The sequence below is a fragment of the Panthera onca genome, chromosome C1 (genome assembly GCF_046562875.1).
Source record: "Panthera onca isolate mPanOnc1 chromosome C1, mPanOnc1 haplotype 2, whole genome shotgun sequence".
Classification (NCBI taxonomy): Eukaryota; Metazoa; Chordata; class Mammalia; order Carnivora; family Felidae; genus Panthera; species Panthera onca.
The window spans coordinates 33153075-33180172 of record NC_138346.1 but is presented as its reverse complement, the minus strand read 5'-3'; the positions used below and the strand labels follow the sequence as shown (position 1 = coordinate 33180172).

Sequence of the window (27098 nt, the reverse complement as noted above, 5' to 3'; positions counted from 1 at the left end):
CCAACTAAGCCACCCAAGTGCCCTTGTTGTAACTAATCCTTAAATGAGTATTTCCATGCAAGAGTGTTATCTTTTTGGAGGTAGTGTCCATGTCTTACACATTTTTCGTTTCCCCTCCCCTTTCCTCCATTCCCAAAGAAACCCTGGTACATGTTAGAAGTTCAGGCATTTTCCTTGAACTAACAATTAGGTATACTTTGAGTCTAATTTTTAGTTTTAGGAAGTTTATTGTTAAACAGTAAGAAAGGAATTTCTTAAAACTTTGTTTGATGAGGTTTAAGAGCAAGCATCAACCTGTTTATGGACCTCATTACTATGGCAACAAAGCATAAATAATCCTCTACCAGTCGGCATGTACTGAGCACTGCACTATCTCATTCCTAACTTCACCCTGCACTAGGAAAGCAGCAACACTCATTTTCCAAGAGAACCTTAGGTGCATTTAAGTGCATGTAAAGCCCTTGTCTCTGGTAGAACTAAAATAGAGGAAAATGGACCATTGAAAAGGAGTCTCCTACTTTCGAGTTAGGGATAGGAGAGCAATATATTGTAAGCACTCAGTCTTCTAGGCTTCTGTTAGCCTCTCATGTTTTTCCTGTTTGAGGAGTAAGATCTAACCGCCTGAGTTATACAAGGAGAGAAATTTGAGTTTCACTAATGTTATGCCCGTCCTAAAGGAGAGTGCCTGAACCATGAATGCATCCTGCCTTGGAATCAGGGTCGGTTCTAAAAATTTAATTTATAGGCCTCTTTACCTTTATTTCAACCACTTTGTATATGCGGACTACAACTGAAAAGCCCAGATTGGGGAAGTTAAGAAAGACATTTAAATAACTCTGTCCTTGGCTCATTCAGAGACCATCCAAAACAAGAATAAAAATTCTTCTTTATCCTGTAAAAGTTAAGATTTCGAGACAGTACAGATACCATGAAATTTATACCAGTCTGCACTAAATGAGAAAAACAGTCTGCATTTTCTGGCTAACTTTATTCAGTTTTTTAACATTAAAATATACTTCCTTTAAATGATGTAAGAACTATAGCTCTAGCTCTTGTGTGAAATGAGAACCATATCCTAGGGGTAGAGGGAGTCTGGGTCTCTAATGAGTGTAGAACAAAACCACTCTCCCAGCCCTGGAATGCCTCTGGATTTCAACTTATGAGAGAACTAAATTCCTAACTGGTTTAATCCACTGTTAATTTTGTTCTCAACTACAGCCAAGTATTATTTCCTAGACCCCTGTAATAGGAACATTTTCTGAGATACACTGCGTTACAGTCTTGTGAGGGGACCAAACTTATTTTCCATATATTACTTAGAGGCTGAAGCGCTCTGCTTGAGGAATAACAATCCATTAAAGATGGAAATCATACTTTAAGAAGATATTTACCTTAAATATTTGGTATATAATAAATGCATTAAGATAAATGCTAAGGATATAAAATTTATAGAATGTTTATTATCTAATACTGACTGAAAGGTTTTGTCTACAAATTCTATTCTTATCTGCATACCAGGATAAGTTAGGGAGAAAGATTCCTGGTTACCATGAAATTTGTATGTATGCAATGTCTTAAAAAAATTTTTTTTAATGTCTATTCATTTTTGAGAGACAGAGCACAAGCAGGGGAGGGGCTGAGAGAGAGGGAGACACAGAATCTGAAGCAGCCTCTAGGCTCTGAGCTGTCAGCACAGAGCCCAAAATGGGGCTCAAACTCATGAACCATGAGATTATGACCTGAGCCGAAGTCAGACACTAAACCGACTGAGCCACCCAGACGCCCCTGTATGTATGTAATTTCTAAAGCATTGTGACGTACCTTTTTTTTTTTTAAATTTAAAGTAGGCTCCATGCCCAACACAGGGCTCGAACTCATGACCCTGAGATCAAGACTCTGGTATCAAGAGTCACACACCCTACTGACCAAGCCAGCCAGGAGCCCCAGGATTCTAACATATCCTTAATACAAAGCACTTCACTTAAAATACTCTAGCAAACTCTTAATTGGCAGCAGGATCTATATGTTTCAATGCTGAATGCCCACAAAATCTGATAGGTTAGACATCACTTATTTTACCCAAAGCAAAGTGTTATTTCTAATTTTTTCTAATAGAATTTATTAGTTTTCTTAAGATACTTTTCTTAAACAGCTAACATAGGAATACTTAAGTGTCCCCATCAGAAATGAAAATCTGGACAATTACTTTAAATATATGCTTTTACAGCATTTCAAAAACAAATCTTAATTCAAACCAATACCTCTAAAAGGAAATAAAAAATTCAGTTTAGTTTCAAGAGTTTGCATATGGCTGAGAAGGCAGGTCACTTTTACATTTTAACAACACACACTACTATATAATAAATACAAAACAAAGAAATAGTGATAGTTATCATCAAGGATGAAACTATAAACTTTAAGAGACTGCTTTCTGAACCGTCACTGATGCAATCTGAGGATTCTCTATTTCATTTACAGACACAATCTCTGTAGTCAAATCTATCATTCACTTTCAAGCCCCAACATGAGAAGTGGTAGGTGAATATCTATAGGAATACAATTTATTGTCTGCTCCTCCACTCAGAAGTAACTGCGTAAAGGGAGAGAAAAAAAAAAAAGCACAAACATATAAGTAAATATAATTATTTCATATGATAGTTAAACACAGTTAAATACCGATGATTCTGATTTACAGAAGGACTTAATGGATAAGCAATTAACTCTCATTGAGAGTTCATACTTAAATGGACCCATTACATCAGTTTTCACTACCATATTATAATACACTATATTAAAACCATAAGAGACTCTAAAAAACTGAGAATAAACTAAGGGTTGATAGGGGGTGGGAGGGAGGGGAAAGTGGGTGATGGGCACTGAGGAGGGCACCTGTTGGGATGAGCACTGGGTGATGTATGGAAACCAATTTGACAATAAATTTCATATTAAAAAAAAAAAAACTTTAAAAATGATCACTTGAATTTGGTTGGGGTGTGATACACTACTACTGTACTTTCCAAGAAACATTTAAGAAATATAATAAAATTTAAAAGTTTGAGGGAAGATATAGTTTACCTATTTAAGAAAATTAAGTTTTATAGCAAAGTATATTAACTATTTGCAGGTAAATGGATATTACAAATTATTCAAGTAGCTCTAGGATCTGTATTTGGAAAGAATTCTTAGGCAATAAGAGCTAATATTTATACGTAAAAATAAGTAAATTGTAATCCTTTAAGCAGATTTTATGGTCTAGACTTATTCTATAAGATTTTTTGTAAGTAGAAAATACTTAGATCCAGTAAGTCTGAAGGAGCAAGTTTATGGAGTTAAAGCAGTTCATTACAATACTAGAGAAAGAAACTGCTTAAAACTTTCCAAATTTTACTACTCCTAACAGTAAAGGACAAATATGTTTCTTCTTTGAATGAGATGTGAGATTTTATGAATAATATTAAGGGAAACTTAGAATACAGAATTATAATTCTCAGATATATTGAAAGTAGTAACTCTCTAAATATAAGCACCAGATTTATTTTTTCCTTTCACCAAATAACAAATTCTTACCCCTGTGTCTGTCCAGTCTACACTCAGAACTTTGTCTTCATGAGCAGCCAGATCATAGAGAGGAGCCTTACAACTAAAAGATCAAAGTATTACCATGTTATATGCAATTCAAAGTATTAAAAAACATACATGACTAATCACATACAATTTTCTGAAAACTTTACCGACTTTACCATCCTTGCCCCAATAACCAGTTAATCTTAAAAATCCTGAGTATTTACTTGATTGGCTCTGTTGATTTTCCCCTATCGTTAGCAGAATACAGAGATTTATTGCAATAAATATTCAAGAAAAATGCTTTTTATTTACAAATATTTATTCATAATTAGGCCCATTTTCATATTCCTTGACTATTTTCCTTTTACCCTCAAATCACGACTTTATATATCCTTTGTCCATCCATATGTATGCTGATAACTCTCAAATTTGTATCTTTAGCCCAAACTTCTCCCTGATTTTGATATGTATATCCAATTGCCTGACATGTGGTTATCCCATGGGCACTACGAATTTATTTATTTAAAAAAAATTTTTTTTAATGTTTATTTATTTTTGAGACAGGAGCGTGAGCAGGGGAGGGAGCGAGAGAGAGTGAGGGAGACATAGAATCTGAAACAGGCTCTAGGCTCTGAGCTTTCAGCATAGAGCCTGATGTGGGGCTCGAACCCATGATCCGTGAGATCATGACCTGAGCCGAAGTCAGACACTTAACCGATTGAGCCACCCAGGCGCCCCTGGCACTACGAATTTAAAATAACCAAAACAAAACTCTTGATCTTCCCTCATAAACCTGTTTCTTTTACTCTTTCCATCACAGTAAGTTGTACCACTAATGGCCCGATTGCGCAGGCAGAAAATATGGCCATTATTCCTTGATTCCTATCTCTATATTCCATCCATAAGCCAATCCTGCCAAAGAGAGGTCTTCAAAATATACCTAGAATCCAACCTAGGAACTGCTTCCATTCTTCCTACCCTATTTAGAACCCACAAAGCCTTCCCCATAACATTTAGAATGGAACCCAAATTTCTTAGCTTGGCCCCTTAAGTCTTGCTCAGTATAGTACGACCTGTCTCATGTCCTGCCATTCTTCTCCTGGCTTACTCCACTCCATCAACACTGACCCTCTTGGTATTTTATCAACATGCCAAGATTTTCCCTACCTTATCTGCTGTTCTCTCTACCATGATTTGTGCATGGCTGATACCTTCCCATGTTCAATTCACTATTATAAAATCACCTTCAAGAATAGCCCACCCCTAAAGAAGTGTCCCTCTACTCTGCTTTACTTTCTTCATAGCACTGCTATCAGAAACTATATAATTGCTATATCAAGTATCCAACTAAATGTAAATAACCTTCTAGGTATTAACAAATCATGCATCATAAGGTAGTAGTATCAGGATGTTAAAATCCAGATTTCGGTAAACAAAGAACAGGTAATTTGATTAATGCCTCTCCATTCTACCTGTAAAAATATGTAAATACACTGTGTATGCATTTCACTGGGGACACTCATATATACTAGTAACAAAAAACTTTAGTATCTAGTTATCTTTTAAAGTATGTATTTCTATGGGGCCTGGGTGGCACAGTCGGTTAGGCACCCGACTTCAGGTCACGATCTCAGTTTGTGAATTGGAGCCTTGCGTTGGGCTCTGTGCTGACAGCTAGGAGCCTGAAGCCTGCTTCCAATTCTGTGTCTCCCTCTCTCTGCCCCTCCTCTGCCCACACTCTCTCTCTCTCTCTCTCTCAAAAATAAATATTTAAAAAAAATTTTAATATGTATTTTTATTTAATTTTCTATTAATATATAATTTATTATTTGTGCAATTTATTATAGATTATATTTATTATATAGATTATAGTGCCATTTATTTAGAGACCATTGCCTTCTACTTTTATAATATCACATTTATATTAAGGTTCAATATAAATTTTTTCAGAATGTAAAAAATAACCTATCAACATGAACGAAATTCCTTTGCTCCTGGCTTTTCTTTTTGACACCAATATTTATATCAGGTCATAATCAAAACTTTTTTTACTCTTCTGCTTTTGGATAATCTTTTCAGCATTCATTTCATTTTCTCTGTATATAATAGTTATTTCAAGTATCTTCTTTGTAGATCATAAATAGGATTTACCTTCTTGTATCCCACAGTTTCACAATGTTATCTAAAGAACCTGAAATCAGCTGCTGCTCATGGGTAGGAGACCACTTTAATGATGTGACCCAGCCTGTATGTGAGGTTAGGGACAGCGACACCAAAGAACCATCTGAACAAAATTTAAAAAATAATAATTATTGAATTTTAGAAGAGAAATAGGAGAACCAAAAACAGTATTTGTAGAAAATTATCTTTTTTTATACACATTTCTAGTGATAGGAGAAACTGATGTTATTTACCCATATTTCTCCTCTAGGATTTTACACACCTCACCTTTAGTTCGGGGATCCCACAGCCTGATATGCCTATCTGTACTTCCAGACGCTAAACGTTTACAAAGCGGAGAATAGGAGATACAATTAAACACTCTATTTCCTGTCTGAAAAACAAGGAGGAAAGAACATTTAAATGGTGAGCCAGAAATAACCATCTCTAGAAGCTCAGAGTTAACCACAGAGTCACTGGATTTTGAAGTCTTACCAAAGTTGACTTAAGACTGCCAGACTCAACATCCCACACTCTAATTGTGTGGTCCCAAGATGCACTGCAGATTTCTTCAGCATCTGACCACAGAACCGATGAAATTGCTTCTTTGTGCCCAGAGAGGGTCACTATGGGAGTCTAGAAATGAAAAGATACCCAAAAGAAAGGCATTTTTAGAGTAACTGCAACAGTAATAGTATTTACTTCTGAAGCCCACACAGCAGATGCTTTAGCTTTCATATCTTGCCTTATTTCTTCTTTACAACAATCATCCAAAACATATATCTGATTTGATTCCATAAATGAAGACAGGGAAAGTGAGAAAGATAACTTGCTCAAGGTCATACAGTTTATACATGGCAGACTGAAGTTTGAACCCAAATATTACTTAAAGCTTTGTAGTCTTTCCTCTATATTCTACTGCTTTTCAGTCTGTTCTACTTTTTATTTTGAGAAGTATTAATATTAACACTAACTTAACTCTTTCATATGTACATGTTACATGTAGAAGTTAGTTGAAAAAGATCTGGGGTCAAAGAGATCTAGGTTTGAGTCAAGGTGCTGCCATTTTCTTCCTAACTCTTCCAGGTAAAAGTATCTCAATAGATTACTCTCACCATTTCTTCAGCATCTTCTAAGTTATATTGTCCAATCTTTAAATAATGCCCATGGTCCATTTATTAATACTACAAAATCTCTAATGTTTTTTCTCAATTAAAATCCCCAAACTAGGTGTAATATCTATCTTAAAGAACAAGTGAAACAGAGAAAGAGTTCTGAAATGGAAGACAGTTAATCTACATTTGTAACTGCTATATTTAACCTCCTTAAATATCATTACCTCATCTGTAATGTAAGTGACTTATATCAGATCAGATATCAGCAACGTTTCTCGGTAAAGGTTCAGAAAGTTAAGTATTTTAGCCCTCTAATGTCTGTTGTATACTCTTGTTTTTAAAACCACCTAAAATCATAAAAATCATTCTTAGCTCTCTGTAATACAAAAATAGGTCACAGCCAAATCAGCTGTTAGGCTATACTTTGCCAACTCCTATACCAAATGATCCCTAAGTCCAATCTTCTAGCTCTAGAATTTTCCTGAGAGAAGTAAAGAAGCGTAATAGAGGAATGAGGAACAGAACGACCTCGGTTGTGATCCAAAGCAAAATAAAAAGGTAAGAAAGATAATCCAGCAGAGACACTGGGATAGAAAACAGCAAGGTAGCGGTGCCTGGATGGCTTAGTCAGTTAAGCGTCTGACTTCAGGTCATGATCTCACCACTTGTGAGTTCTAGCCCTGCACTGGGTTCTGTGCTGACAGCTCAGAGCCTAGAGCCTACTTTAAATTGTGTCTGTCTTTCTCTGCGCCTCCCCTGCTCACACTCTGTCTTTCTCTCTCTCAAAAATAAATAAACATTAGGGGTGCCTGGGTGGCTCAATAGGTTAAGTGTCCAACTTTTGCTCAGGTCATGATCTCATGTTTGTGTGTTCGAGCCCCACATCTGGCTCTGTGCTGACAGCTCAGGGCCTGGGGCCTGCTTCCGATTCTGTGTCTCGCTCCCTCTCTTGCACTGTCTCTTTCTCTCTCAAAAATAAACATTAAAAAAAATTAAAAATAAACAAACATTAAAAAAATTAAAGAAAGAAAACAGCAAGGTAAAAACAAATGGGCAACACGAATTTTAGCGAATGATAAAATGTTCTCTACCTTGATGATGCAGTGGTTACATACTCTATGCATTTATCAAAACTCAAAAGTTATACACCAAGAATACAAAATCAATGTACAGAAATCTGTTACATTTTTATACACCAATAATGAAGCAGTAGAAAAAGAAATCAAGGAATTGATCCCATTTACAATTGCATCAAAACAGTAAGATACATAGGAATAAACCTAACCAAAGAGGTAAAAGATGTGTACTCTGAAAACTATGGAACACTTACAAAAGAAATTAAAGGGGACACAAAGAAATGGGAAAGCATCCCAAGTTCACGGATCAGAAGGACATTGTTAAAATGTGTATACTACCCAAGCAATCTACACATTTAACGCAATCTCTATCAAAACACCACTAGTATTTTTCACAGAGGTAAAACAAATAATCCTAAAATTTGTGCGGAACCACAAAGATCCTGAATAGCCAAACCAATCCTGAAAAAGAAAAGCAAAGCGGGAGGCATGACAATTCTTGTATTTCAAGCTATATTACAAAGATGCAGTCCTTAAGACATTATAGTACTGGCACAAAAACAGACACATAGATCAATGGAAGAGATTAGAAAACCCAGAAATGGACCCACAACTATATGTTCAACTAATCTTCGACAAAGCAGGAAAGAACATCTATCCAATGGAAAAAAAAGTCTCTTCAACAAATGGTTTTGGGAAAATTGGACAGCAACATGCAGAAGAATGAAGCTAGACTACTTTCTTATACCATACACACAAATAAACTCAAACTGGATGAAAGACCTGAATGTGAGACAGGAAACCATCAAAATTCTAGAGATCACAGGCAGCAACCTCTTTGACCTTGGCCTCAGCAGCTTCTTACTAGACACATCACCAGAGGCAAGGGAAACAAAAGCAAAAATGAACTACTGGGACTTCATCAAGATAAAAAGCTTCTGCACAGCAAAGGAAACAATCAGCAAAACTAAAAGGCAACCTTTGGAATGGGAAGAGATATCTGCAAATGACATTATCTGATAAAGGATTAGTATCCAAAATCTAGAAAGAACCTATCAAACTCAACACCCAAAAAACAAATAATCTGGTGAAGAAATGGGCAGAAGATATGAATAGACACTCTTCCAAAGAAGACATCCAGATGGCAAACAGACACATGAAAAGATGCTCAATATCACTCATCATCTGGGAAATACAAATTAAAACTACAATGAGATACCACCTCACACCTGTCAGAATGGCTAAAATTAACAACTCAGGAAACAACAGGTGTTGGTGAGGATTCGAAGAAAATGGAACACTTTTGCAATGCTGGTGGGAACACAAACTGATGCAGCCACTCTGAAGAACAGTATGGAGGTTCCTCAGAAAGTTAAAAATACAACTACCCTATGATCCATTAATTGCACTAATAGGTATTTACCCAAAAGATACAAATATACAGATTCAAAGGGGTACATGCAACCTGATGTTTATAGCAGCATTATCAACAACAGCCAAACTACAGAAAGAACCCAAGTGTCCATCAACAGATGAATGGATAAAGAAGATATGGTGTGTGTGTGTGTGTGTGTGTGTGTGTGTGGATGAACATAGGGGAAGGATAAAAATAAGAGAGGGAGACAAACCATAAGAGACTCTTAACTACAGAAACAAACAGGGTTGCTGGAAGGGAGGTGAGCAGGGTGATGGGTTAACAAGGAGGGCACTTGTCTTGAGCACTGGGTGTTGTATGTAAGTGATGAATCACTAAACTCTACTCCTAAAACCAATATTACACTATATATTAACCAACTAGAATTTGAATAAAAAATAAAAATAAAAAATAAAGGGCCAGCACTTAAATTACACTATGTAGCACCAGAAATTGACAAAATGATACACACTTTTTAATAGTAACTAATGTAAACATAAATTATGTGTTAAATAAAATCAGTTATGGCATTAAAAATTTGGCCATATTGAGTGCTGGTAAGGATGTAGAGTAACTTTGATTCTTTTTATACTTTCAGTGGAAGTATAAACTGATATAACCATTTTGGAAAACTTTTTGCCAGTATCTAACATTTGAAAAACTCAACCTGTGCATACCCTGAGACCCAGCAATTCTAGTTTTCCAATTCTACATATGCAGAAATTACTGTATAAGTACACCAAAAGAAAAGTAAAATGACTAAAAAATTTTTTTTAATGTTTATTAATTTTTTTTGATAGAGACAAAGCACCAGTGGGGGAGGGGCAGAGAGAAAAGGAGACAGAATCCCAACCAGGTTCCAGGCTCCAAGATATCAGCAGAGTCCAACTTGGCACTTGAACCCACAAACTGTGAGATCATGACCTTAGCCTAAGTTGGCACCCCTAAAATAACTTCTTTTAATGTTTATTTTTGAGAAAGAAAGAGCATGTGCATGGGGGGGAAGGGCAGAGAGAGAGAGAGAGAGAGAGAGAACATGCCAAGCAGGCTCCACACTGTCAGTGCAGAGCCCAACGTGGGGCTTGAACTCATGAACCATGAGATCATAACCTGAGCCAAAATCAAGTCACTTAACTGACTGAGCCACCCAGGCACCCCAAGTATAGGAGCTTTCTTAGCAACGTTATTTATGGTAGCCAAAACTGGAATCAACCTAAATGTCCATCAAAAGAAGAATGGATAGGGGCGGCCTATCCATTGGATTAAGCATCCAACTCAGGTCATGATCTCATGGTTCCTGAGTTCGAGCCTCGCATCAGGTTCTGTGCTGACTGCATGGAGCCTGTTTGGAATTCTCTCTCCTCTCTGCCCCTATCCAACTCATGCTCTCACTTTCTCTCTCTCAAAATAAATAAATAAACTTAACAAAAAAAGAATGGATAAATTCTGATATAGTCAATGCAAGAGGATGCTATACATTAATGAAAAGAACTATTACGTGCAGCAACATAAAGCGAATCTCACAGATTATCACCTGAAGTTTAAAAACTAATGTAAGGTGACACAAGACAGAACAGTGATCACCTTCATGGGCTACCAATTGCAAAGCAGTCCAGAGGGAGTCTTCTAGGGTGTTGGTAATTCTCTATGCTTTATTTGGGTTGTGATTACTCGAGTGTATGTTTGTTAAACTTCACTGTACACTTAATTGTACATATGTCAAACTTTAATTGAAAGAAAGGAAAAAAAGCTACCTTCTGAGGGATTAACTTCTCTAATTCAAGAAATCTTTTTCTACTCAGATATTCTTTAAAGGTTGACCAGAGATATGCATCAGTAAATTACCACTTATCCAATGGGTGAGGCATTTATAGCTTTAACTTAAGACTAAGTGATAAGGAAATTAAGTAGCTGTCAGATCATTCCTCTTGCAATTCAGCAGTCCATGTTTAAATGTACTAAGAAATCATAAACCACTTCTTTCAGTTGGAACTGGTTAAGTGCTATTTTTTATTACATTTTATGTGACTCTGATTAATCATTTTATGATTATACTTTATTCCTCCTTTTCAACCGTTTTTATAAAATATTTTGTTATTTGTAACTACAAGAAATAATGTGCAAATGTGTTTTACTGTACATTCATTACAGCTGTGAGAAAATGAATGGAAAACATGTCTTCCTAAACCTGATTCAGTATTGTCCTTCTCATTTTGCGTATTAACTTGGGTCAGATCATATTATGACAAATATTTTCCTAACAAAACAGAACAAATAAGAATATGGGTGAACTGACTTTAATCTAACTGGACTAATAGCTAAATGACAGAATCAAAACTCAAATTAATTTTGACTTTCTATTGATTTAGGAGATATACTTAGCATTCCTAGTAAGAATTATATTCTCAGTGTATGAAACAATATCATTAAACAATCGAGGTATTAAAATGTTTCACTTAATTTGGATTCAAGCTTTAACAATTAAAAGATTCTACTAAAAACTGCATCATGGGATCAAATATAATAGCTAAATAATCGACCTACCAATCTGTAAGCCTGGCTAAATACCACTACATTCAAAGACTCAGATAAATGTAGCATACTACAGTATTTGTAATAAAAATTTACCAATCTACTATAAGAAAGCCTAATTATGGTTGACAAAGCAAGACAAGAAAAAGGGAAATTTAAATAGAAAAGATTAAATTGTCATACATTTGTTAGTACAGACCTCAGCCAAATATAGTAAGTTCTCAAAAATTCTTACCCTTGTCAGTCCCAACTGCTCTGTTTTCTGTTTCTTTCTTGGTCGATTTGTGGATTCCTCCATTTCATCTTCTTCATCTGTAGGAACTGTATCACAGAGAATTAGATCTGATGTTTTAAAAATTTAGGGTAAATATTAATTGCAAACAGTCTTAAAAGAATTCTTACATTTCTGGGTATATGTTTTCTTAACTGGTTAGGGAATAAATATTCCTCCTTATTTTGGTTAAAGAAATTTACATATAAAAACAATACCTGGGTTATTAGTCTTCCAAAAGGAGAAAGCAAAAAATAGAGTACATTAAAATCCTAAAGCCTAACCAGTTTGATATCTTGCTATGTCTTTAAGATCATTATGAATATTCATCACTTTACCATATCTATGAAAAATTGCTTACTATTAGTTATAGGAGAGTTCTTTCTTTTTTTTTTTTTAAACACTTTTTTAATGTTTTTATTTATTTTTGAGACAGAGAGAGACAGAGCATGAGCAGGGGAGGGGCAGAGAGAGAAGGAGACACAGAATCCAAAGCAGGCTCCAGGCTCTGAGCAGTCAGCACAGAGCCCAACGCAGGGCTCGAACTCACAGACTGTGAGATCATGACCTGAGCCGAAGTCAGATGCGTAACCCACTGAGCCACCCAGGCGCCCCAGGAGAGTTCTGAACACATTGTATTTTTATTATGACGAATGGAATAACAACAGGGTGCCTGGGTGGCTCAGTTAGTTAAACATACAACTCTTGGTTTTGTCTCAGTCATGATCTCATGGTTTGTGAGATCAAGCCTGTGTTGGGCTCTGTACTGACAGCAAGAAGCCTGCTTGGGATTCTCCCTCTCTCACTCCCTTTGCCCCTCCCCCGCATACATGCAGGCACACGCACACTCTCTCTCAAAGTAAATAAATTAACATTAAAAAAAAGGGAATGACAGGTAAACAAACACATTACATGGAGATACAATCCAGTTATGCTTATTCTTCTTGACTATTTCACTTTTATAACAATGAATTAAAAGTATTTCAGATTACAAAATATTCCACAAAAGGAAAATTATCCAAACAACTTTCTGCCTCAAACCTGTTTGCTTTAAGCATTACTGAGAAATCTACTGAAATGACTTATCTTTATTTCCTACTACTGACACTGTTTAAGCTTTTCTTGATCCCCCAATTCTACTTTGTGAACTGTAGTTAGGGTATTATACTATAATAAAGCAATTCCCTCAGAAGTAATAGGGATTCTGCTCTATTTACCTAGGCAATCTGTGGGTCTTCCCCCTCTTTTCTCCTCACTACTCTCAAAGCACCTTCCTTTAAGAGTCCTCCTTCCTCCAACTCTTCCTCCAAATTATCCCTTCTATGTTTTCAAAGTAAAAAAATTAAGTTTGGCAAAACTACACCGCAAAAAAAATTTAAAGGGGCACCGGGTGGCTCAGTTGGTTAAGCATCCAACTCTTGGTTTCAGCTCAGGTCATGATCTCTGTTTTGTGAGTTCAAGCCCCCTATTGGGCTCTGCACTGGCATCGTGGAGCCTGATTGGGATTCTCTCTCTCCTTCTCTCTGCCCCTTCCCTTCTCTCCCCCCTCTCTCTGCCCCTTCCCTACTCACATTATGTCTATCTTTCTCAACAGAAATAAACTTATTTTTTTAAGTAAATTAGCTTAACTATGAAATTTCTTTTTCATTTTTTTAAAATTTATTATTTTTTTTTAAATTTTTTTAAAATTTATTTTTTTGAGAGAGAGAGCATGGACGAGGGACAGGCAGAGAGAGAGAGAGGGAGGGAAAGAGAATCCCAAGCAGGCTCCGTGCTATCAGTACAGAGCACGACATGGAGCTTGATCTCACAAACTATGAGATCATGACCTAAGCTAAAACCAAGAGTCAGATGCTTAACCAGCTGAGCCACCCAAGCGTCTCTTAACTAAAATTTCTCTAACAGTGGAGTGTTATCAAAATGACTCAAGCTATTTTTGCTTATTTCCAGGTTCCTGAATAAGAGAACTCTGAGAACTAAGCAGTTATGCCCCATTGCACCAATCATGTTGTTGAGTTACATGCAGCAATTCAGTCACATGGTTCAATAAATAAGGGGGTAATAGATAGAAACACATTTTGAAACACAAAGCATACTAATTTTTCTCGATATGTTCCTTTATTTGTATCCTAAAAAGCTCTGATTCATTTTTATGGATCAAAATGGGGGTTAAAAAGTCTTCTTTCACTGGAATTCTTGGAACATTTTTAGTAAGTCAAAATAAACAAATATTTACCTGTAGACCAGATCTTTAGCATCTTGTCCCAGGAGCCACTGCAAAACTAAAAACATATACATGAAGAGAAAGAGTATATAATATAACCTATCGTATTATTTGCCTTGATTTTTCTATTTATAACTTAAAACCTTTACTTTGCTCTGAAATCCTTTACTACTATTGTACCATCTGCATAGCTTTCTAGTCTCCTGGAAGTTGTATCCACAATCTCATAACTGAAGGCATTGCCATTCTTACATGGCCCTGTGCCCTGGCTTTGGTTGCATAGATTGAGGTAGGCAACTGATCTACAGAGTACCAATAAGTCTCTCCCTCCTTCAGGACCTTTTTATGAAAGCCTATGTTCCAGAGAGTTGAAGTTCATCTTCTCCAGGAACTGATGGTAAAGGGTGTGAAACCTAGGAATATTGAAAGCCAGGTTTTATTGTCATGTGGAAAAAAGCCAGTTTGGGGGCACCTGGGTGGCTCAGTCGGTTAAGCATCTGACTTCGGCTTAGGTCATGAGCTCATGGTTCCTGGGTTGAAGCCCCACATCAGGCTCTGTGCTGAGAGCTCAGGGCCTGGAGCCTCCTTCAGATTCTGTGTCTCCCTCTCTCTGCCCCTCTCCTGCTCACGCTGTCTCTCTCTCTCAAAAATAAACATTAAAAAAATTTTTTTTTAAAGAAAAAGCCATTTTGAAGTGAAAGAGAAGAAGTCAACTTAGGGAGATGAGCGAGGAAGGGAGAGGAATGTGCTGGCCACATTCAAGCTCAACTCCATTGGTTCCTAAGACTCAAATGCATCCTCACCCAGTTAGTGATGTGATTGTTTATTCCTTCCTGGATCTCACAAACTTTTTTTTTTCATTTTTTAAAAAATGTTTATTCATTGTTCAGAGAGAGAGAGAGAGACAGAGTGCAAGCAGGGGAGGGGCAGAGAGAGAAGGAGACACAGAATCCGAAACCGGCTCCAGGCTCTGAGCTGTCAGCACAGAGCCCAACACGGCGCGCGAACCCACGAACTGTGAGATCATGACCTGAGCCGAAGTCCAACGTTCAACCAACTGAGTCACCCAGGCACACCTGGATCTCACAATCTTTTCAGCTGAAAAAAGTTCAAGATGAGTTTCTATCTCTTATAGCGAAAGGTAGAGTACAGTTAATTCATTTAAGTTTGGACTCAACAACAGGTAAACTTTCTTTATGGCTCTATATGAATAATCATAAATCTTTACCTTTGAATGCATCAAGGGTCCTCTAATGCTAATTGGCAAAGAAATGCTGAAGAAACACTCTTAAACCCAACACAACTCAATGTGGTTTAGGAAACTTTCAAACAGCAAGAGAATTTATAACTCCTCATATGTCAATAGTGTTGTACTCAGGTTTTTTTCTTTTTTTACCATTTTGTCACGATAAGAGTAAATCAGCAATAATAGTAAAACAACCTCTATTAACACAAACCTTGAGTATGCTAAGGCTTAGATGATCAACTCGATTTTTTCAATTGATGAAAGCACTGAGTAGCTAGAAGATTGAAAATGTCAATCACTATGATTAAAGTTAAACTGCTAGTTTACCTGATTTCTTAGAATTTCTGCAGTAACCAGAAAAACCCAGACTGAGGAAGTGAATTCTCTCTCATTGAAAGAGTATTTGCTTTGGGTTTGAAATCATATTCTTTAATTACCAACTGTTATGATTGTAGGACAATGAAGAAAAAATTGTTTGCATAAGAAGCTCAAATTCTAATTGAACAGTACTAGTAACACACTAGCTACTTACTTTAGTTCCTGTGCTATCAACAGCTATAGAATCCACACTTCCAGCATGACCTCTGCAGCAGTGCAGGGCTTTCACTTTGTTTCTCTCTACATTCCACTCCCATAAGAGAATAGTCTGATCCATAGAGGCACTCAATAGTAGGCAAGACAAACTGTCTGAAGAAAGGAGAACACAAGAACAAATTAGCACAAAAATTTTAAATACATTAAGTTCTAAAACTGAAGAACTGATTTTTTTGTTGTTGAAAGACATTAAGAAGATAAAAGAGCTATATGCCAGCTTTGAAAAAGAAGTAACTTACAGTATAAAAGGATGATCCTTCAAAAATACTATAAAACATGAGTTTAACACAATATTAACTTGAAAGAGCACATTATCTGCTATGATTTTCAAAATGTATGGATTGAATTCTACCACTTATGGATTTTCTTACATAATCTTTTTCTTCTTCAACACTGTATTTTTGAAAGACCTCACAATAACCAAGGCACATGGCACTTCCTACCCCATCCCCATTGTGCCCCAGCACTGAAAATGGCTTATTTCCGGTTCCCTTTTCAGGATTACTTTCCATTCAGGCAGAGAGTCCTAACCTTTTTTCACCCAGGCCACATCTTTTACAACATCTGTGTGTCCCACAATTGTCATTATTGACTTTCCTTCCAAGGACCAGATCCTCGAAGTCTTATCATAAGAACCAGTCAAGATCCTATGAAAAGAAAAAAACCCTTATGAAATACAAAAAGCAGCTTTTTCAAATCCTGAAATCAATTATATTTCTTTTTTAGTGTTTATTTTTATTTTTGAGAGAGAGAGAGAGACAGAGCATGAGGGGAGGAAGGGTAGAGAGAAAAGTAGACACAGAATCTGAAGCAGACTCCAGGCTCTGAGCTGTCAACACAAAGCAGGATGCAGGGCTCGAACTCACAAACTGTGAGATCATGCCCTGAGCCGAAGTCAGACACTCAACCGACTGAGCCACCCAGGTGCCCCAATTATATTTCTAAGGCAATTAAGTAAATCTTGAGATTATACTTTAAAAAGATTTTTAATATGAAGACTAAGATTTTAAAAGACATTAGATCAGATCTTACCTGTGACTTTTTCTGACCTCCTAAAGATAAAAACATAAGTAAAAAGCCCTAGACTTCATTTTAATTACTATTGTAAACACTACAACTCAGGGAAATTGCTTGTAAAGCCTAACTGCCCTTTGTACTTAACCACTGAAAATCATTCAACAGAAAAACAGTAAAACCATCTAAGATAAAAGTAAAACCAGTAAAAACATCATTTGTGTAACAACTCCAGGAAGATATTCTTTTAAAAATGTAAGCTTGTACTATGATCCAGTCTCAAGATGCTTTTCAACAAGTAAGGCCACTGCGGGTTTGTTCTGAGCCATCCATACCTTCTCAGATCCAGTCTGCCCTTTTTAGCCCTATACCATGATCTGCATCTTCATGGTAGTAAGCCAGGAGATCTGTGGTTATAAGAGGGTTTTTTTCCCCCTCTATGGAACAAATTATATCTTTGGTCTTATAAGCAACACACAAAAATAAAATATTCTAAGACACTTGACTTATTCATGTATAGACAAATGTCACTCCAACATCTTGGGAAGGAAAAGATATGCTTCTTCTTGAATAAATTGAATGTAAAGATCTTGGGCATGGACACTGATACATATATCACAAAATTACTTTTACAAATAACACAGAATCAATCAGAGAAAAATATTCACATAGTGCAATTAAAAAGACTGATGGAAGTGGCGTAATAAAATGGCAATACCATTCCTCTGCCCCTCTGACTGAACTGATCCAATCATCATGGAACAAGCATTGTTCTGGCTGAGGTGCAGTGTACTTCTCCACATATTCTAGTTCCACAACCTCTTCCTAGTGACAGAGAAAAACCAGAAATCAATCAGGCAGTAGTTCCAAAGTAGTATACTACAAACATAAAGGACCCCTTGTTTATTACGTCTCTTTCATGTCAGTCCCCTTCATAACCCAGAAATTTGGAGCCATGCAAAAGGCGAAAAACTTTATCTGACCTAACAGTGTGCAAACAGTAATATTAATGAATATTAACAACCTTGGAAAATTTATGCTGAAAGGGGGGTAGGGGGATATAAGGAACTTTAAAAAATAAAATTATAAAAGCATTCTACTTAATGAGGATGATAACAGTCCTGGATATGGATAGTCGTGATAGATGCATAATATTGTGAATATACTTACTGCCACTGAATTACACACTTAAAAATGATTAAAATGATAAATTTTATGCATATTTCATAATTCTCAAACTTGTCAAAAAATTATAAAATTATACATTACATTTTCAATTATAAAAGCAGTATCAAGGAACTTTGAAAATTAGAGGAAGGGGGAACCGCTATAAATCACAATTGTCTAACTCAAAAGTTTTTATACGTGCACAATCATCTTTTTTATAAGGTTTTTTTTTTTTTTTTTTGAGAGCGAGAGAGGAGGGGAGAGAGAGCGCGCGCGCATGCACGTGCATGCATGAGTTGGGGAGGAGCAGAGAGAGGGAGACACAGAATCCGACGCAGGCTCCAGGCCGTCAGCACAGAGCCCAATGTGGGGCTTGAACTCACGGACCCTGAGATCATGACCTGAGCCGAAGTTGGACGCTCAACCGACAGCCACCCAGGCACCCCTCATTTTGTACATCATTATTGGTAATAAACATGTATTTGGTATTCCCTTTCTTGATAATTCTTCCACAAATATGAAGGTTTTTTTTTTTTTATATTCATTCATCTACATTTCTTGAGTAAAACATTCTCAGAAGAGGGGATTTCAAAATTGAATATACAAACACTGAAGTTCAAATTTCTAGAAAAAAAATACTAATCAAAAAAAAAATCTTGGTTGCTAAAGATTCAGTCTGATTGTAAATGTTTTCCTACATTACCTGAGAACACCTTACATAAAACAGAGCAGGTAAACATTTGAACTTACCGATGAGATGTTTTCCAGTTCCATGTGTTTGAGTAAGGGCATTCGCAGAAACTGGCCCTTGATGAGGAAATCAAACTCCACATGTTTGTGTAACTCTAAAGAAAACGCATAATAAAATGATCACTCTTAGAACCTGAAGTGACATTGGCAGAGGTATATGAGAAACCCCAGAACAAACAGGTATTTATTATTCAGTGTGGCCTCTGAGTTTCTCCAGAATTTCTTCATGCCATAATCAGGCCATGTATTCTATTCCAGTACACCGTGATTTTTAGGAACAGAGGACTTTGTTCTGTTGGTGTAATTTTTTACTATTGTTGTTTCTATTATTTCTATTTAAAATTTATTTACTGTTATTTATTTCTATTTAAAATAATGTTATTTCTACTTAAAAAAACTTTTGGGGCACCCAGGTGGCTCAGTCGGTTGAGCGTCCAACTTCGGCTCAGGTCATAATCTCACAGTTTGTGAGTTCGAGCCCCACGTCGGGCTCTGTGCTGACAGCTCAGAGCCTGGAGCCTGCTTCAGATTCTGTGTCTCCCTCTCTCTCTGCCCCATCCCCACTCATGCTCTGTCTCTCTCTGTCTTAAAAATAAAATTTTAAAAAAATTAAAAAAAAACCAAACTTTTTATTCTATGGAAAATTCCAAATATATATAAAAGTAGAAATAACATTATGAATTCCCACCCCCATCACATATTTTGATAATTACCAACTCACTGACAATCATCTATACACCTCTCTCCACTCCTCTGCTGGTTTATTTTAAATCAAACCTTAGAAATGCTATCATTTTTATCTGTAAATGCTTTAATATGTATCTCTAAAGTAAAAGGACCTAAAGTGATATTAAAAAATTTAATCATTATTGCTTTTAATATCAAATAGCCAATGTTCACGTTTCCTTCTCTTTACAGTGAGCTTTTTATTTTTATTTTGTTTTAGGTGTATTTATTTATTCAAGTCATTTCTATACCCAATGTGGGGCTCGAACTATGACCTAGAGAGGAAGAGTTGCATGCTCTTCTGACTGAGCCAGAGAAGTGACCTACAGTGAGCTTTTCAGAATCAGCATCCCAAGTCCACATATTATATCTGATTAATATGTTTTATTTAATCTTTAAGAGTTCCCCCTCCTTTTTTCCCCAGTCATTTATTTGTTAAAGAAACTGGGGGGGCACCTGGGTGGCTCAGCTGGTTAAGCATCCGACTTCGGCTCAGGTCATGATCTCACAGCTTGTTGAGTTCGAGTCCCATGTCAGGTTCTGTGCTGACCACTCAAAGCCTAGAGCCTGTTTTGGATTCCGTCTCCCTCTCTCTCTACCCCTCCCCTGCTCACTCTCTGTCTCTCAAAAGTAAATAAACGTTAAAAAAAATTTTTTTTTAACAAAAAAAAAAAAGAAATTAGGTCATCTGTCTTCTAGTATTTCTTACATTCTGGTTGATTACATCTCCATGATGTCCTATAAGATGTTCCTCTACCACCTACACATCCCATACACCAGGCAGACCTAAACAACTGATTAGACTTCAGGTTAGCTTCGTTTTTCTGGCAAGAATATTTATACATAGTATTATGTGTTTCCTATTGCATCACATCAGAAAATGCATTGTGTTGTTGTATGTCTTTCTATGATGTGATAATCTACATCTGGACTCTGATATTGTCAGCCTGGTCCCATCCATCCTAATATTCTCCGTCAGCCTTTCAACACGTAATAAATAGTTTTAGTAGCTACTGATAATCACTACTTAAACCCATTATTTCATTTGGAGTTACAAAATGCTAAAAATTATTCATTCTTTCTGCATTTATTAGCTGAAAGAAGAATTCTCTCATTGGATTATTTGGATTGTTGCCTTTTAAAAATCTGAAATCTGAATCATTTGCATCTTCAACTCAAGAGCAATCAATGACTTAATTATTTGATTATTCAAAAAGAAACCCACATTCAATCTACAACTTTAGAAAAATATACAACTCTCTGGGTAACAACAAACATCCATACACTGGTATTACAAAGATTCTATTACAAGAATAATTCTTATTCTCGTTCAAAGACTTTTTCAACAAGAATATATGGCAGTGTTGTAATTCAGAAGTAAATATTTATCAGAATCTTTATACATCAACTGGATGAAGTAAAGGCAAGGACCTATGGGAAGTGTTATGTGAATATCTCTCAATCAAGAACAATAGCTTCAATAGCTTGCTAGTAATGAAAAGACCGCAGACTCTGCCCCCTCCCACCAAAAACAAAAACAAAAAACAAAAAACTGTTCATAAACATCATCTCAGGGGGGTTTGGCTGGCTTATCTGGAAGATCATGAGATTTCTTCTTGAGGTCATGAGTTCAAGCCACAAGCTGGATACAGAGATTACCAAAAAAAAAAACCAAAAAAACAAAAAAAAACCCTCAAACTTAAAAAAAAAGTTATAGGATTATTAGAAGATAGAGAAGAGGAATATATTAAGCATTAGTTTCTAACTCTCAACTTCTCATTCCTCCAACTGGGGTAGAATCAACAGAAACATCTGGGTAAAAATGTTTGTTTCTAAATGGTGACTTCATTGACAAATTATATTTTTAAAGATCATGCTTCATGTTATTTTCAACCTTTCATGTTTAAATCTTCTATTTTATGTATGGTTCCCTTACTTTTCAATATACATTTGATTATAGACAATTTCAAACATATGCAACAGTGGAGAATAATACAGTAAACTTTCATATACCTATCACCCAGTTTTAACAATTATCAACTCCTGGCCAATCTTGTTTCATCAATATTTTTGCATACCTTGTTCATATGAATTTTATGGGCTAATAATTTATTTTCATACAACAGCATGTTTAACATTTATATCTCTTAAATGTTTTACTTGATGCCCTTGCATGTTTATAAAATTTTACCATTAATTTTTCAATGAATTCTAAATACTTAAAAAAATACTAGTATTAGTATTGGCATCTATTATTACACAAAATACTCAAATAGTGACAATGTCATTTTGCTTTGTAGGATTGTAGCAACTGGGGCTCAAGCACCTAGATGCTTGTTCTATGCTTACCAATCCCAGACCTCCCTAGGAAAACCACAGTGTCATAACTATTACAACAAAATCGTATTCCTAAATGCCAACCACCTTATATCCATATTGCCTTTAAAGCAGATTAAACTGAAATAAATAAGAAAGAATTTTTCCTGAGAACTTGTATTTCAAAGCATTTAAAAAAGTATCATGTAGCAGGGAAACTCGTAATTTATAAATGTTACCATTACAAAATGCATACGGTATTTTAAAATAAGGCTTAAAAAAAGGAAACAAAATAAAATGTGATATATTTTACTGTAGTTAGTGGCAATGCACCCTCTCCTAATTTCTCAGAGCATGTATACCTACCATTTTTGGCCTCCAGCAATTTATTGATGATGTTACTAAGGTCAGCAATTTCAGAGGCTGCAGGAATTGAGAAGGGAACATCATCTACCACATATCTATAAAAAGGAAATGATATGTCAAAGTCAAGTCTATGGATTATTTTAACAAATGTGCATTTATTCATTCAGCAAATATTTATTGGGTATCTAATACATGCCAGACATTTCGCTACATGGGGTTACAAATGAAGCGACCCGGGTTCCCCTAGCTCCTCTTTATAATTTCTATGTCTTTATTGATACTTTGCTCATGTATTATTTTCCTGGTTGCCTCTTATTCTTTGTCCACGGTTTTCTTTAGCTCTTTGAGCATATTTAGAAGTACGTTGGGCTAGTTGACCTGCCCTGCAAGAAATGGTAAAAGGAATTCTTCAGGCTGAAATGAACAGACATAGACAGTAACTAAAAGCCATATGAAGCAGTACAAAACTCCAATACAGTTAACTACTGGGGTGTCTGGGTGGCTCATTCGGTTAAGCATCAAACTTCAGCTCATGTCATGATCTCGTGGTTTGTGAGTTCAAACCCTGCATTGGGCTCTGTGCCGACAGCTCAGAGCCTGGAGCCTGCTTTGGATTCGGTGTCTCCCTCTCTCTCCACCCCTCCCCTGCTTGTGCTCTCTGCCTCTCTCTCTACCAAAGTTAAGTAAACATCAAAAAACAAATTTTTTTTAATGCTTATTTTTGGGAGTGCACAAGTGGGGGAGGAGCAGAGAGAGGGGGACAGAGGACCTGAAGCAGACTCTGCGCTGACACACTGACAGCAGTGAGCCTGATGTGGGGCTCGAACTCACGAACCACAAGATCATGACCTGAGCTGAAGTCCGCTCAATCGACTAAGCCACCCAGGCGCCTCCCCCCCAAAATTTTTTAATTGTCAAAAAGTTAAATATGAAATTACCATTTGACCCAGCAACTCTAAGTATATACCCAAGAGAAATGAAAATATATGTCCACACAAAAACTTACAAAAGTTCCCATCATCACTCCTCGTAACAGCCAAAAGGTGGAAACAATCCAAATGTCCATCAACTTAAAAATTGCAAACAAAATTTGGTATGTGGTATATCCATACAATGGAATATTATTTGGCCCTAAAAAGGAATGAAGTACTGGTACACATTACAGTGTGAATGGACCTTATAAACATCATTCTAAGTGAAAGAAGCCACTCACAAAAGACCACATACTATAAAATTCCCTTTATACGAATTGTCCAAAACAGACAAACCCACAGAGATAGAAAGTAGATTAGTGGCTGCCTACGGCTGTAGTTGAAAGGATTAGGGGGTAATACCTAAAAGGTGATAAAAAACGTTCTAAAATTGTACTGATGGTTGTTCAATTTTGCAAATATACTCAAAACCATTGAAATGGAGATTTTAAAGTATGAATTCTGTTCTAAGTGAATTATATCTCAATAAAGTTGTTACCACAAAAAAAAAGTCTAAAGCATGAATTAAGGCTGTAGTTGTGGGGAATGGAAGTTTCAAAAGATGTTAAGGTAGAATCTACGGCTCATCAAGACACGGTATAATAAATCTCTTTTTACTACAATGGGGTAGGGTTAGGGAAGGGGGCTTCAGATCTTGTCAAAACGTACATCGTAAAACAGTAGGTCTGAGGTGGAATCTGAGATTCTGCTTTTTCTAAAACCTCCCAAGTGATGTTGATGCTGCTAATCTTCAAACTATACTTTGAGTAGTAAGACTACAGCTTTATTTATATGTATCATGCTTAAAAAAAATGTAAATAGTAATTTAGGATTTCCAAAAGATAACAAAACCTAGAATTAAAGTTCTCGGTTTTTCTTTTCACCTACTATTTGGTCAGTAAAATGAGAGGGTGGGGGGAGTAGCATAATTCACATACACGCGTATATGTAAATTACATACATATACGTGAAAAAATTATCCCCCTCTCCATTTTACTTACCAGAACATATAATGTATAAGAAGCAAGAACTTAATTTTTATTTATTTTTTAATTTTTTTTTTTAACGTTTATTTATTTTTGAGACAGAGAGAGACAGAGCATGAACGGGGGAGGGTCACAGAGAGAAGGAGACACAGAATCTGAAACAGGCTCCAGGCTCTGAGCTGTCAGCACAGAGCCCGACGCGGGGCTCGAACCCACGGACCGTGAGATCATGACCTGAGCCGAAATCGGACGCTTAACTGACTGAGCCACCCAGGCGCCCCAAGAACTTAATTTTTAGGTTTTGTTAACTTTTTGAAGAATTTAAACACACACATACATATATGTTTATCTATCTATCTCAGGGTTAAAACACAATGGTCTATTATTTCTTAAAACTTCATGTGAATCACCAATTATCGCAATTAAAAACTTCAATTAGAAGAAATACGGTGGTCATGCTATTGCACCACATTCCTTGAGAAATATGCAGACCAAGTATATATACTCATGTGCATTGATAATACAATTTATCTATACTGTAAGAATACAAGAGTGAATATGATTTACTAGGTCAACTCATACAGCTCCAACACATAATTTTAATTGAAATGGGAGTTATCTAGCTTACAACTGGCGTTAGCTTGTTAATACAACAAATATTCACTATCATCAGTATGAGAAGAACTTGACAAACATTTGTTGATTCCGTCAATCCAAGAAAAGTAATACAGTCCCTACCATCAAGAGACTTACAATATAGCTGAAAAGACACTAAGAAAAGTTAGTAGTGTAATGTACACCACAAGACTGAATACAATTAGATTTCAAACAAATGCTACTGACCTGGGGACCACTGGTAAAAACGTTCACATATACATACATGTATATACATACACACATACAGACACACACACGCATACATGTGTAAGTATGTATATGAACATACAAACCTGTAACTGAAAGAACTTCACACTATTACCAAAAATTAGTTCTATTGGGGTGCCTGGGTGGCTCGCTTGGTTAACCGTAGGACTCTTGATTTCTGCTCAGGTCATGATCTCATGGTTCCTGAGATCTAGCCCCTATTGGGCTTTGCACTGACAACATGGAGCCTGCTTGGGATTTTCTCTCTCTCTCAAAATACATACATACATACATACATACATACATACATACATACAAAAATCTCTCAAAATAAACAAACGGACATGAAAAAAAAAGTTCTACCAACCCCCATTCAGAGCTCCACTTTCTAGCCTGGTTTAGAAAAGCACTGTCTATTATCTACCTAAAAAAATAATAGTAATAAACTTGTGTTTTGAGAAATGGTGAAACATCCCTAGCAGGCAGCCTGTAAGGACTCGGTCCATTGTTCATTCTTAAAATCACATGTGCTTCATTCAGGAATCAAAGGTGAAGCCCCTCAAAGCCCTCTACAGTCACAATTCAAATTATATACAGCCTTAGAAGCCAGGCAAAAAGGATCGGTGATATCAGATGTAGATCCCCGAGAAATCCCGGCAAGGTATCGCTTCCGCTTAATCGGAAAACGCGCTCAAGCCAAGAGTAAAGCCAAACAAACAAACAAACAAACAAAATAGGAGTTGGGGGAGGAATTGTGGGCAAAGACAACCGAGGCTCCACAAAGTCATACAGAAGGAGTTCTTGGAAAAGATCCCAGGGAGGCGAGAGGAAGAGAGGAAAGAAAAGGGCGCTCACTTACTTCTTATTGTCAGTGAAGAAGCGAGCCTGGAGCTGAGCCATGACGAGGAGTATACACAGGACTTGTCTACCGAAACGAAAGGGGGTAATAGACAACAGGCGCTCTGGTCTTTTAAGGCTACAAAAAGAGGTAACTCAAAATTAGCTTGCACAGGTACGCAAGAAGCTGCCGTGTTCCGGGCTTCCGCTTTCTTTCCTCCGGCCTCCTCAGCAACCACGAGGTTGCTCACACACCGAGACCCAGCCCACAAACATCAACTACCTATTCCTAGATACAGGAATTATCGATAGTAAAGCATGTCTTAAAGACCGGGTGTCCCTAATTTTTTTTAATTTTTTAAAAAATATTTAGAACTGTTATCGATTAAGAAGACACAGAAAAGGCCCAATTTAAACTGCTGCTCTATCTTTTTAATTGTAAGACGCTGTCTTCAGACCTGATACTTCAAACACAACTCCTAGACACTACCATTCCCAGAAAGCAGCGCTTCTCAGACGCAGTAACCACTGGGAATGGTAGTCTTTTTTTGCCATGCTGTCCTCAAGATAAATTTTATCAGTATTAAACCTTCCCAACCGCAGCCAGATATCTATTGTATTTCCTCTACCTTCAGCTTTAATTTGCTAAAGACTTTTCGGCTTTTTCTTACGTATACTCCCAATCACTCTACCGAGTCTTTCGCAGTACTCTGGCCTCCGGCTTCAGGCTCTAGAGCCAGTGAGAGTAGGAATACGCGTGCGGAAAGCGAATCAGAAGACAAACGAAATACGGTGGCCGACTGTGCTCTTGTCTCATAGTACTACGCTGCGCGTTCTCAGAAGGATGCGCCTGCGCATTGTGCTGGTCTCCATGGCAGGGCCTCGGAGCCAAGACGAGGTTGAGT

The 27098-nt window shown here is 36.7% G+C and overlaps 2 protein-coding genes across 17 annotated transcripts in view; one reads left to right on the top strand and one right to left on the bottom strand.

Moving 5' to 3' along the window:
- Positions 1–1987: 1987 nt before the first annotated feature.
- Positions 1988–27083, bottom strand: WDR12 (WD repeat domain 12). Of its 4 annotated transcripts, none has more exons than XM_060623012.3 (14): positions 26823–27083; positions 26216–26332; positions 22536–22630; positions 19128–19222; positions 17929–18035; positions 16728–16843; positions 16135–16289; positions 14369–14414; positions 12097–12182; positions 6220–6360; positions 6013–6118; positions 5716–5848; positions 3568–3640; positions 1988–2590 (listed from the first exon to the last, which is right to left on the bottom strand). In XM_060623012.3, exons 2-14 carry the CDS (start codon positions 26254–26256, stop codon positions 2513–2515), a joined length of 1272 nt encoding a protein of 423 aa, XP_060478995.1. In that variant the 5' UTR covers positions 26257–26332; positions 26823–27083; the 3' UTR covers positions 1988–2512. The 4 variants fall into 4 exon arrangements, with proteins under 4 accessions (XP_060478995.1, XP_060478997.1, XP_060478994.1 ...); XM_060623014.3 differs by having other exon boundaries at positions 26865–27083; XM_060623011.3 differs by having other exon boundaries at positions 26886–27083.
- Positions 26988–27098, top strand: part of CARF (calcium responsive transcription factor) — a 101540-nt gene continuing 101429 nt past the window's right edge. For all 13 annotated transcript variants that reach the window (XM_078451000.2, XM_078450992.2, XM_078450999.2 and 10 more), the window contains exon 1: positions 26988–27091. The gene's annotated coding sequence lies outside the window, so the exon portion shown is untranslated. The remainder of the gene's footprint in view (positions 27092–27098) is intronic.